Source organism: Coregonus clupeaformis, chromosome 30 (genome assembly GCF_020615455.1).
Source record: "Coregonus clupeaformis isolate EN_2021a chromosome 30, ASM2061545v1, whole genome shotgun sequence".
In the NCBI taxonomy this organism is placed as follows: domain Eukaryota; kingdom Metazoa; phylum Chordata; class Actinopteri; order Salmoniformes; family Salmonidae; genus Coregonus; species Coregonus clupeaformis.
Window position 1 is genome coordinate 36946020 of NC_059221.1, and position 13047 is coordinate 36959066.

The 13047-nt window shown below is 44.2% G+C and overlaps 1 protein-coding gene across 1 annotated transcript in view; it reads left to right on the forward strand.

Annotated features, from left to right (window-relative positions):
• The first annotated feature begins 4236 nt into the window (after positions 1-4236).
• prpf6 (PRP6 pre-mRNA processing factor 6 homolog (S. cerevisiae)) overlaps positions 4237-13047 on the forward strand; it is a 39446-nt gene continuing 30635 nt past the window's right edge. The window contains exons 1-8 of the mRNA XM_045209559.1: positions 4237-4613; positions 5629-5791; positions 5883-6001; positions 6096-6174; positions 6328-6504; positions 10579-10716; positions 12600-12694; positions 12811-12967. Of these exons, the coding sequence (XP_045065494.1) occupies positions 4324-4613; positions 5629-5791; positions 5883-6001; positions 6096-6174; positions 6328-6504; positions 10579-10716; positions 12600-12694; positions 12811-12967 (1218 nt within the window). The 5' untranslated portion in view covers positions 4237-4323. The remainder of the gene's footprint in view (positions 4614-5628; positions 5792-5882; positions 6002-6095; positions 6175-6327; positions 6505-10578; positions 10717-12599; positions 12695-12810; positions 12968-13047) is intronic.

A 13047-nucleotide genomic window follows, 5' to 3' on the forward strand; every position in this document is an offset into this window, starting at 1 on the left:
GGTCATTTCAGATAGTCTGGGGAACCATTGAATTAACTATTTAGCAGTCTTATGGCTTGGGGATAGAAGCTGTCTTGGAGCCTGTTGGTCCAAGAGCCGATGTTCCGGTACCGTTTTCCGGATGGTAGCAGAGTGAATAGTCTATGGCTTGGTCGGCTGGGGCCCCAGTGATGTACTGGTCTGTCCGCACCACCCTCTGTAACGGTTTGCGTTTTGCCATACCAAGCGGTGATGCAGCCAACCAAGATGCTTTCGATGGTGCAGATGTAGAACTTTTTGAGGATCCAAGGGCTCACGTCAAATCTTTTCAGCCTCCTGAGGGTTGAAGAGGCACTGTCGTGCCCTCTTCACGACTGTGCGGGTGTGTGTGGACCATGTTAAGCCCTTAGTGATGTAGACGCCAAGGAACTTGAAGTTCTCGACCCGCTCCACTACAGCCCTGTCAATGTGGATGGGGGCCTGCTCTCCCCTCTTTCTCCTATAGTCCATGATCAGCTCCTTGACATTACTGAAGTTGAGAGAGAGGTTGTTGTCCTGGCAAAACACTGCTAAGTCTCTGACCTCCTCCCTGTAGGCTGTCTCATCGCTGTGGTGATCAGGCCTACCACCGTTGTGCCGTCAGCAAACCTGATGATGGTGTTGGAGTCCTGCGTGGCCACCCAGTCGTGGGTGAACAGGGAGTACAGTCAGGGACTAAGCACACACCCCTTTGGGGCCCCCGTGTTGATGGTCAGCATACAGGTGTTGTTGCCTACACTCACCACCTGGGGACGGCCCGTCAGGAAGTCGCAGAGGGAGGTGTTCAGTCCCAGGGTCTCCAGCTTGATGATGAGCTTGGAGGGGACTATTATGTTGAACGCTGATCTGTAGTCTATGAACAGCATTCTCACATAGTTATCTCCCCTCTTGTCCAGGTGGGAGCGGGCAGTGTGAAGTGCAATTGAGATTGCGGCATCTGTGGATCTGTTGGGGTGGTATGCGAATTGGAGTGGGTCCAGGGTGTCTGGGATGATGGTGTTGATGTGTGTCATGACCAGCCTTTCACTTCATAATTACAGATGTGAATGCTACAAGGCGATAGTCATTTAGGCAGGTTGCCTTGGAGTTATTGGGAACCAGGACAATGGTGGTCAGCTTGAAACATGTTGGAATTACAGACTGGAACAAGATGAAATTGAAAATATCCGTGAAGACACATGCCAGCTGGTCTGCGCATACTTTGAGAACGTGCCCTGGTATGGCCTTGCGACTGTTAACCTGTGCGAGTGTTAGGACTGTGTGATCACTGAGAGCGAGATCACACAGTCATCTGGAACAAAAGGGTCTTTCACGCAAGACTCAGTGTTGTATTCCTCGAAGCGAGCATAAAAGGCATTTAGCTCCTTTTGAAGTTCTGCATCACTGGGCATCTTACGGCTGGGTTTCCCTCTGTAATCCATTATCGTCTGCAAGCCCTGCCACATACGCCGAGCGTCAGAGCCGGTGTAATAGGATTCCACCTTTCTCCTACACTGAGTGTACAAAACATTAGAACACCTGCTCTTTCTATGACAAAGACTGACCAGGTGAATCCAGGTGAAAGCTATGATCCCTTATTAATGTCACCTGTTAAATCCACTTCAATCAGTGTAGATGAAGGGGAGGAGACAGGTTAAAGAAGGATTTTTAAGCCATGAGACAATTGATACATGGATTGTGTATGGTGCCATTCAGAGGGTGAATGGGCAAGACAAATGATTTAAGTGCCTTTGAATGGGGTATGGTAGTAGGTGCCAGGCTCCGGTTTCTGTCAAGAACTGCAACGCTGCTGGGTTTTTCACGCTCAACAGTTTCTCATGTGTATCAAGAATGGTCCACAACCCAAAGGACATCCAGCCAACTTGACAAAATTGTGGAAAGCATTCAAATTTCAATCAAATTTTATTTATAAGGCCCTTTTTACATCAGCAGATGTCACAAAGTGCTGTACAGAAACCCAGCCTAAAACCCCAAACAGCAAGCAATGCAGATGTAGAAGCACGGTGGCTAGGAAAAACTCCCTAGAAAGGCAGAAACCTAGGAAGAAACCTTGAGAGGAACCAGGCTCTGAGGGGTGGCCAGTCCCCTTCTGGCTGTGCCGGGTGGAGATTATAACAGTACATGGCCATTAAGGCCAGATTTTTCTCCAAGATGTTCAAACGTTCATAGATGACCAGAAAGGTCAAATAATAATCACAGTGGTTGTAGAGGTTGCAACAGGTCAGCACATCAGGAGTAAACATCACTTGGCTTTTCATAGCCGGGCATTTAGAGGTTGAAATACCAGGTGCGGTAGAGAGAGAGAGTTGAATTGTAGTCAACATGAGCCAGTATCCCTGTGGAACGCGTTCGACACCTTGAAGAGTCCATGCCCCGACGAATTGAGGCTGTTCTGAGGGCAAAGGGGGTGCAACTCAATATTAGGAAGGTGTTCCTAATGTTTTGTCCACTCAGTGTATATTGTCATTTTGAATGTTTGATGTCTTGTTGGAGGTCGTAGCGGACTTTCTTTCGTCCATGTCTGTGTCCCGTTCCTTGTAATCGGTAGCTCTAGCCTTTAGCCCAGTGTGAATATTGCCTGTAATCCATCAAAGGGAGACAACATCCATTCTCTCTGCTGGCTACCAGGGCCACTGCCATGCCAGACTCTCTTTGTGTGTGTGTGTGTGTGTGTGTGTGTGTGTGTGTGTGTGTGTGTATTTGTGTATGTGTGTGTCGGCAGAGAGATGCAGCTTGTTTACCACAAATATCCTACAACACATAAAGAAAAAACAAGATGATGCAAGTTCCAAAAATACATTTCATTGCGACTCAGTGCTCGTCCACTGATTTCATCTGGCATTGACCCATATCTGCATCTGCCAACGCTGACCTCAAACAAAGGGGATCGAATGCATTCAGAACAGTAACCAGGGGATTAGATGTGGACCTGGGTTTGACACGCAGGGTTTTCTTGATCATTAACCTCAATCAACATTACTGACGGGTGGTTTCCCTCTAATGACACGGACCTGGATCGCTGGATCACAAACAGACAGACAGACAGAGGAGCGCATGAGGATGTCTACTTCCAGTGTTACTCAGTACTGTAACTTGGGGGATCCACATTGAATGCAGGGTTTTGTTCCAACCGAGTACTATGACACCTGATTCTAGTCAAGAACATGATGATCAGTTGAATCAGGTACATTAATACTGGGCTGGAACACAAGTTGGCATACTCTGGGGATGGTAGCATTCTACTTTGGGGCAAAGTTAAACATATTCCAGTTAGACAATCTATCATAATTTTGTATGAAGAATATACAGGCAATCAACTATCTCCATACACCTCGGCAATGGTTAACTGAAACCAGGTCCGTAAAGTTTTGCCCCATGTGGCTCTTTGGATCTGTGAAATGGTTCTGGGCTGTTGAAGCCATACATCCTCTAATGCAGCTGACAGCCCATTTTCACCACAGGATCTTCTCCCAGAAGTGAAATAATGTCTGACCTGGAGGCAAATGAAATGAAGAGAAATGAAAATGCTGAGGCCTTGTCTGAAGATGGCTGAAGTTAAAGGTGATGGAATAAAATTGGTGCATAGGCGGAGATACTTCATTTCAAGACAGACAACACAGAAACGTCATATTAGATCGTAATTACATTTATTGCAGTGAGCCCGTCCTGTGATTGACAATGGACCGCCCAAAAAGGCTTTAGTGTCCATGTTAGCCTGGTTCGATATATATTAGCTAATGCATCTCTGTCAAAATGTATGCCAATTAATTTTAGAACACTGTTTAAAATGTGTGGGCCGATCAGCTGTGTTTTTAAATTGGTTCTCTCAAGAAATAGGAAAGCGTCGACTTTCATTATGTCAATAATGGTGAAATGCAGACTCAAATTGACCTGGCAGTCAAACCAGATAGGTTGAGGTAGCCTAATGAGCTTCTGTTGATGAGGGGCAAGCATATTCACGTATTCCCTGTAGTTACAGGTAGACTTAATAAACCATTTAGACTCCCATTTCCAGTTGCCATGTCTGGGATATGTGCAATGGACCTAAAGTAGGCTATTCTTCTAGCCTGCACATTTTCCTGTGGTCTGCTGCACTCTGCTGGTAGAGCATGCAGTAGTAGTTGTGGTGCACCACAGGGGGCGCTGCTGCAGGCCAATGCCATGATTGTAAAAGGAAGTGCGTATGTTATTATTCCCAAAATGTCCAGTCTTCCGGAAACTCACACGAAGAAGATTATTCCGGAAGTGAACCCGTTCTTATTATACCTCAGTGAGTAAACCGCGTTGTCTTCAGTACTAGCAACGATGGCTAGCAGAGATGGAAACTATAATAACAGAAATCAAAATGATGGTAGAGGTTCCAGGGGCGGCGGACAGAATTTCGGTAGAGGTTCCGGGGGTCGCGGGCAGAACGATGGTAGAGGCTTCGGGGGCGGCGGGCAGAATTCTGGTAGAGGCTCTGGAGGTGGCCGGGGTGGCGGGCGTAATGCCGAGCCCCCGCCAATGCCCATGTCCTCTCCGCTCATGGGCAAGAAGAAAAAGCCCTTCCTTGGGATGGCCGCGCCGCTAGGCTATGTGCCTGGACTCGGCAGAGGGTAAGTAGGCATGATGTTAGCTAACCACAGTACCTAAGCTACCTTTGACTGGAAAACAATCTTGAATGTTGCTGGCAATCAAGTACTTTTACCTAAATCTTGCTAATAGTTAAGATGCATTACATCTAAAATTCCTTCTTTCTTGTTATTAACTAACGTTAGTAACTAATTGTGCACCAATGCAATGTTTAGTGTGTAAACACTCCAGAACCAGACTGAAACAAAAACCTACAGAGGCTGTGGGTCTCCAGGACCAGTTTTGAAGATAGCCAGCAGATCTGACCAATTTGCTTACAACTGCACTAGGGTCAGACAGACTTCCAGTGTAGATTAAGACACAGCAGAGCCGACCCGAGATATGGCTCGGAAAATGTACCTCAATCCCGGGATGAGAAATGCGTTGTATTCCGAATTGCCCCATTATCCCAACTGAACTGAACTGTTACACAGAGAAGATTGCCTCTGAGTGGCGCAGTGGTCTAGGGCACTGCATTGCAGATCTGCCACTAGAGATCCTGGTTCGAATCCAGGCTCTGTCGTAGCCGGCCGTGACCGGGAGACCCATGGGGCGGCGCATAATTGGCCCAGCGTCGTCCAGAGTAGGGGAAGGAATGGCCGGCAGGGATGTAGCTCAGTTGGTAGAGCATGGCGTTTGCAACGCCAGGGTTGTGGGTTCGTTTCCCACGTTGGGTATGAAAAAATAAAAATAAATAAAAATGTGTGCACTCACTAACTGTAAGTCGCTCTGGATAAGAGCGTCTGCTAAATGAAAAAAAAAAAACGACTGCTAGTTTTTTTAGCAGTCGTTTAATCTTCTCGGTGTAACAGTTCAGTTGGGATAATGGGGCAATTCGGAGTATAGCGCCTGCTCTGCTGTGTAATAATCTACACAGGAAGCCTGTCCAACCCTAGTGCAGCTGTAAGCAAGCGGGTCGGATCTGCTGGCTAGATTGAAGAATAATGTTCTAGTCTGTTGTTGAATCTCTCCATCTAACGCCATCTCTTCTGTCTCCAGAGCCACAGGTTTCACCACCCGGTCTGATATCGGTCCCGCTCGAGATGCCAATGACCCGGTGGATGACCGCCATGCTCCCCCGGGGCAGAGGACGGTGGGGGACAAGATGAAGAAGAACCAGGAAGACGACGAAGAGGATCTGAACGACACCAACTATGATGAGGTGCTTGTTTATACATGACACCCAAGAACAAGCTCAGAGAAAGCTCAGCTCACAGGTATAGTAACATTTGCCTCTCTCCTCTTTGTCTCAGTTCAACGGCTATGCTGGCAGTCTGTTCTCCAGTGGGCCCTATGAGAAAGACGACGAGGAGGCAGATGCCATCTACGCAGCTCTGGACAAGAGGATGGACGAACGACGCAAGGAGAGGAGGTGAGAGAAGAGACATCATGTGTTCATTAGTGTGGGTTTTTGTGTGGGTTACTGCTCTGTTGTGTTAACCCAGTCTGTCCTGTGTGGTCCCCAGGGAGCTGAGGGAGAAGGATGAGATAGAGAAGTACCGTATGGAGCGCCCCAAGATCCAGCAGCAGTTCTCTGACCTCAAGGTTGGTCACTTTGTTTTCATGACATCAGTCAACTCTCCTGTACTCTCTCCGAGCAGTCCTAACTTTAAATCTTTCCATCTCTTAATGGACAATGACATTGAAGCAATAAGTATATTCTCATACTCTTCATTCTCTCTCTCTGTCTCTGTGTAGAGGAAGCTGTCAGGAATGTCAGATGAGGAGTGGCTGAGTATCCCGGAGGTTGGCGATGCCAGGAACAAGCGCCAGAGGAACCCGCGCTATGAGAAACTCACCCCTGTACCAGACAGCTTCTTCTCCAAACACCTGACCACAGGAGACAAGCACACCACCGTGGACCCACTGCAGGGGGTTAGTAACGTTACACACACAGAAGCGCACACACACTCAAGCATACTCACCAACTTCTAAGGGTCATGCATGACCATACTCTCTCTGTTTTGTCACGTGTTGCAGTTTCATTATGTGCCCGTAGGAGTCAACTTCTACCACTGAAACATTCTCCAAATCCTACCTAGGGCTGTTGCGGTGACTGTATTACCGTCACACCGGCAGTCATGAGTCATGACCGCAGTAAAATTCCACGTGACCGTTGAGTCATGGTAATCTCCTCTTATGCATTCTGGACATGCTTTGGTAGTACCCAACTCACTAACGACCATCAGGTCCTAATGGCCTGGTGCTCAGGGCTCTATTGTCCCTCTAACCACTCTGACATCAATGCAAATGCAATTTAAAATCGCATCAAACACTTATCATCAAAACAGTAGGCCTATCATACTTTAAAACTCACCTCACTGTGATGATCAATTTGAAGAAAGAAGTTCAACAGCAGGTTGAAACAGTTAAAATGTTTTGTTGTGGATGTTGTTTCAAAGCCTAACACAACGAAATGGACAGCACTTTCTACGGTGATGATTAATTCAAAATACCCATACTATTAGAGCTTATGCATAGGCTTATGAGGCCAAGCCCCCCCCCCCAAAAAAAAAAAAACAGAATTAAAATGATGATTGTGCCCTTATACAATACATAGCCTACCACATATTACGCATGGCAGAAAAACATAACAAAACTCATTTAAGATGTCTTTGGTACATAATTGGTCTAGCCTATACTCCAAAGTTAAACAAATTCTAGTAATCTAGTAGTGTGGATTGTATTATTATGCATACTGGATGGACTGGTTACCTTATGCTCCCAAATGTATATCCATGAGTCTGGGAGAGAACGTATAGCCCTAGGCGATGCTGTTGGTTCATTGATTGTGCAGGGCGGCTTGCAGTTAGCCTTCAATTAGTGAATATGTATTTGAATTAGAATAGCCTAGTAATAGGGCTTTTTTTTGTATTTTCATAATTAATTCAGTTACACATTACCTTCAGCTATACATAATATCTCACCACCACGCGTTTCCATCTCCTCTCTCTCTCTCCTTTATTCCTTTCTTTAGCGCGCAGACAGGCTGTCAACAGTTTAGTGAAATTAGTTTTATGAAAACATGTTACTATTGTTGTTCCCGAACAGATTTCAAATTAAGCACTGGGTAGCTGCAGGAACAAGGTTGGAGAGCCCATGCCATACAGAGTTTGGGCGGAATATCCCATCGGGCAGTGAGAGCATGTTCCTCAAACAGTGGTTGATGCGTAGAGTGAAATAATTGTTCTTATGTTTATTTCTCAGCTGCTCATATTAAGCACAGCTCCGCTATAAAACCGAAGTGGCCTACAAAACGGACAGGCGGGAAAGCGCGAGGCCTCCATTCACTATTCGAGTGCATACAGATGACATGTCCTTTTCCCCTGCCCATTTGATAATGGGCCATTCTAAATTGAAACGAATTTTACATATTTTTTTAATTTAACCTTTATTTAACTAGGCAAGTCAGTTAAGAACACATTTTTATTTACAATGACGGCCTACACCGGCCAAACCCGGACGACACTGGGCCAATTGTGCGCTGTCCTATGGGACTCCCAATCACGGCTCAAGCACTGAGATGCAGTGCCTAAGACATTATTAAATTGAGAATAGTCTGATGGGTGAAAATATGATCACTTGATGAGAGAACAGCTGTGCAGCCTGAGGCAAGGAACAGAGAGCAAACATTTTTTGCTACTTTCTCAAATCAATAGCCTATAGTCGCACCATGCAGCCCATATATGTTCTGATTTCTAAGGCATTCTAAGGTTTGTATCATTCACAACTAAAGTTGCCAAATAACTCTAAATCTAGCATATACATTGGCTTGCGAAAGTATTCACCCCCCTTGGCATTTTTCCTATTTTGTTGCCTTACAACCTGGAATTAAAATTGATTTTTGGGGGGTTGTATCATTTGATTTACACAACATGCCTACCACTTTGAAGATGCAAAATAATTTTTGGTGTGAAACAAACAAGAAATAAGACAAAAAACAGAACTTGAGCGTACATAACTATTCACCCCCCCCCCCCCAAAGTCAATACTTTGTAGAGCCACCTTTTGCAGCAATTACAGCTGCAAGTCTCTTGGGGTATGTCTCTATAAGCTTGGCACATCTAGCCACTGGGATTTTTGCCCATTCTTCAAGGCAAAACTGCTCCAGCTCCTTCATGTTGGATGAGTTCCGCTGGTAGTACAGCAATCTTTAAGTCATACCACAGATTCTCAATTGGATTGATGTCTGGGCTTTGACTAGGCCATTCCAAGGCATTTAAACATTTCCCCTTAAACCACTCGAGTGTGGCTTTAGCAGTATGCTTAGGGTCATTGTCCTGCTGGAAGGTGAACCTCCGTACCAGTCTCAAATCTCTGGAAGACTGAAACAGGTTTCCCTCAAGAATTTCCCTGTATTTAGTGCCATCCATCATTCCTTCAATTCTGACCAGTTTCCCAGTCCCTGCCGATGGAAAAACATCCCCACAGCATGATGCTGCAACCACCATGCTTCACTGTGGGGATGGTGTTCTCGGGGTGATGAGAGGTGTTGGGCTTGCGCCAGACATAGCGTTTTCCTTGATGGTAAAAGCTCAATTTTAGTCTCATCTGACCAGAGTACCTTCTTCCATATGTTTGAGGAGTCTCCCACATGCCTTTTGGGGAACACCAAACGTATTTGCTTATTTTTTTCTTTAAGCAATGGCTTTTTTCTGGCCACTCTTCCGTAAAGCCCAGCTCTGGAGTGTACGACTTAAAGTGGTCCTATGGACAGTGACTCCAATCTCCGCTGTGAAGCTTTGCAGCTCCTTCAGGGTTATCTTTGGCCTCTTTGTTGCCTCTCTGAATAATGCCCTCCTTGCCTGGGCTGTGAGTTTTGGTGGGCGGCCCTCTCTTGGCAGGTTTGTTGTGGTGCCATATTCTTTCAATTTTTTAATAATGGATTTAATGGTTCTCCGTGGGATGTTCAAAGTTTCTGATATTTTTTTATAACCCAACCCTGATCTGTACTTCTCCACAACTTTGTCCCTGACCTGTTTGGAGAGCTCCTTGGTTTTCATGGTGCCGCTTGCTTAGTGTTGTTGCAGACTCTGGGGCCTTTCAGAACAGGTGTAGATATACTGAGATCATGTGACACTTAGATTGCACACAGGTGGACTTTATTTAACTAATTATGTTATGTGACTTCTGAAGGTAATTGGTTGCACCAGATTTTATTTAGGGGCTTCATAGCAAAGGGTGTGAATACATTTCCGTTATTTATTTTTTAGAATTTTTTGAAACAAGTAATTATTTTCATTTCACTTCACCAATTTTGACTATTTTGTGTATGTCCATTACATGAAATCCAAATAAAAAATCAATTTAAATTACAGGTTGTAATGCAACAAAATAGGAAAAACGCCAAGGGGGATGAATACTTTTGCAAGGCACTGTAGGACCTGTTTCAAATGATCACTTTTACACACAACATAGCCCCTTCATATGCGCACTCGCTCTTTAATGGGAAACATATCCTTTCTAATATAAGTTCAATTATATTCTTTTTACTATAAAATCAGATAAAATAAAATAATGGCACAGGACTTATAAGCAGATCTTGTCAGCTAAATGAACAAGCCTATGGCATGGAGCATAGCCAGATATCTAACATACTGTAGGCCAACTCATATTATATTCTTCTGAAATACATTTTCTTCATTTCATCTTTTTTTAGACCTTACTAAAATAAATAATTGATTGATTGCGATGGTGTATATTAATTTGATTTATTAGACAATTTAAATGTAGAAGTTCCAAAGGCGCGTATATGTGGAGGCCTGGAGATGCTGAACGTTTTTGTTAATTAACGGTCAATTACCTTGAGACCGGCAGTCTTCTGCATGACAATAACCGGCTGACAAAATGTCATGACTGCCACAGCCCTAATCCTACCCATGCCAAAAGTCTTTCTAGGCTACTTTCTCATCCAGACACTTATTTGTTGTTTTGGTTCCCTGTCTCCAGTTGAACCTCCCAGGTGGTCTGGAAAGCCCGTACCCTGGGGGGATGACCCCCGGCCTGATGACCCCTGGGACAGGAGAGCTGGACATGAGGAAGATCGGCCAGGCCAGGAACACACTGATGGACATGAGGCTCAGCCAGGTAACGCACCACTTTGTCCTACTGACTTAGTCCTACTGACTTTGTCCTACTGACTTAAAAGCTTGTGTGTAACTTGTCTAGTTTGACTGTTATTCACCAACCTACAGTGCGCTCCAAAAGTATTGGGACAGTATTTATTTTTTAATTCACTTTGGATTTGAAATTATACAATGATTATGAGGTTAAAGTGCAGACTGTCAGCTTTCATTTGAAGGTATTTTCATCTATATTGGGTCACAGGTAGTCTAGTGGTTAAGAGCGTTGGGCCAGTAACCGAAAGGTTGCTGGTTCGAATACCCGAGCAGACTAGGTGAAAAATCTGTTGGTGCCCTTGAGGAAGGCACTTAACCCTAATTGCTCTTGTAAGTCGCTCTGGATAAAAGTGTCTGGTAAATGACAAAAAAATAAATAAAATAAGTTAAACATCAGGTGAAGATCGTACAAAAGTATTGGGACAAATACACTTATATGTATTAAAGTAGTCAAAAGTTTAGTGTTTGGTGCCATATTCTTAGCGCGCAATGATTACTAGATAGGCTTACAAACTTGTTGGATACATTTGCTGTTTGTTTTGGTTGTGTTTCAGATTATTTTGTGCCCAATAGAAATGAATGGTAAATAATGTATCATACCCCCCCCCCCAAAAAAAATGGTACCCTCCCCTGTTATTGTAATGGTGAGAGGTTAGCATGTCTTGGGGGTATGATATTTGTGTGTCTAACATCCTCAATTATCATTATTCACAATTCATTCAGGACTACCCGTAATCATGGTAGCATCCACATTAATGTAGAAGTGTTTAGAAACATATTATATTCTTATTTACAATAAAAGTGACTCCAAAATGACACTACATTATTTGCCATTTAATTTATATTGGGCACAAAATCATCTGAAACACAACCAAAACAAACATCAAATGCATCCAACAAGTTTGTAGAGTCACAAGCTTAATGTAGTCATTGTGTGCTAGGAATATGGGACCAAATACAAAAATGTTGACTTCTATAATACACATTTAAGTGAATTGGACAATGTACAAGAAGTGCTGTAATTTCTAAACGGTTCACCCGATATGGATGAAAATAGCCTCATATTAAAGCTGACAGTCTGCACTAACTAGTCATTATATCATTTCATATCTAAAGTGCTGGAGTACAGAGCTACAGTGCTATGAAAAAGTATTTGCCCCCTTTCTAATTTTCTCTACTTTTGCATATTTGTGATACTGAATGTTATCAGATCTTCAACCAAAACCTAATATTAGATAAAGGGAACATAAGTGAACAAATAACACAACAATTACATATTTATTTCATAAACAAAGTTATGCAACACCCAATTCCCCTGTGTGAAAAAGTAATTGCCCCCTTACACTCAATAACTGGTTGTGCCGCCTTTAGCTGCAATGACTCCAACCAAATGCTTCCTGTAGTTGTTGATCAGTCTCTCACGTCGCTTTGGAGGAATTTTGGCCCATGCTTGAAAACCCACACGTCACTGAGTTAAAGCAGTTCTGTATGGAAGAGTGGGCCAAAATTCCTCCACAGCGACGTGAGAGACTGATCAACAACTACAGGAAGCATTTGGTTGGAGTCATTGCAGCTAAAGGCGGCACAACCAGTTATTGAGTGTAAGGGGGCAATTACTTTTAGAAAATTAGAAAGGGGGCAAATACTTTTTCATAGCACTGTATAACAACAAAAAATGTGTCTCTGTCCCAATTTAGTTTTTGAGCTCACTGTATATGTTATGGAAGGGACTGGTCAGATGCTATCAAATGCTGTCAGATGGTATCAAAAGTCTCCAGGAAGCATGTGATCCCCAGTATAACTTTTCCTGTTTTTGTATATCTGTGCTGATCTCCATCTCTCTCCTCTCAGGTGTCTGACTCTGTGAGTGGACAGACGGTGGTGGATCCTAAAGGTTACCTCACTGACCTAAACTCTATGATCCCCACGCACGGAGGAGACATCAGGTGAGTGGCCCGGACAATAAACACACACACACACTCTGAGCTAAGCTACGGACACACATTTGTTGCTTATCTATATCTCTGGCTGTATTGTTGACTGTCTTCTTGTGAATGTGCAGTGACATTAAGAAGGCCCGTCTGCTGCTGAAGTCAGTGAGGGAGACCAACCCCCACCACCCCCCCGCCTGGATCGCCTCGGCCAGGCTAGAGGAGGTCACAGGGAAACTACAGGTGGCCCGGAACCTCATCATGAAGGGCACTGAGATGTGTCCCAAGGTAACACATACAAACTGTAAAGTATCTTTTCAAAGTATACTTCTTGCTTCCCATGATGCTTATCTGTATATTTGTGAGCT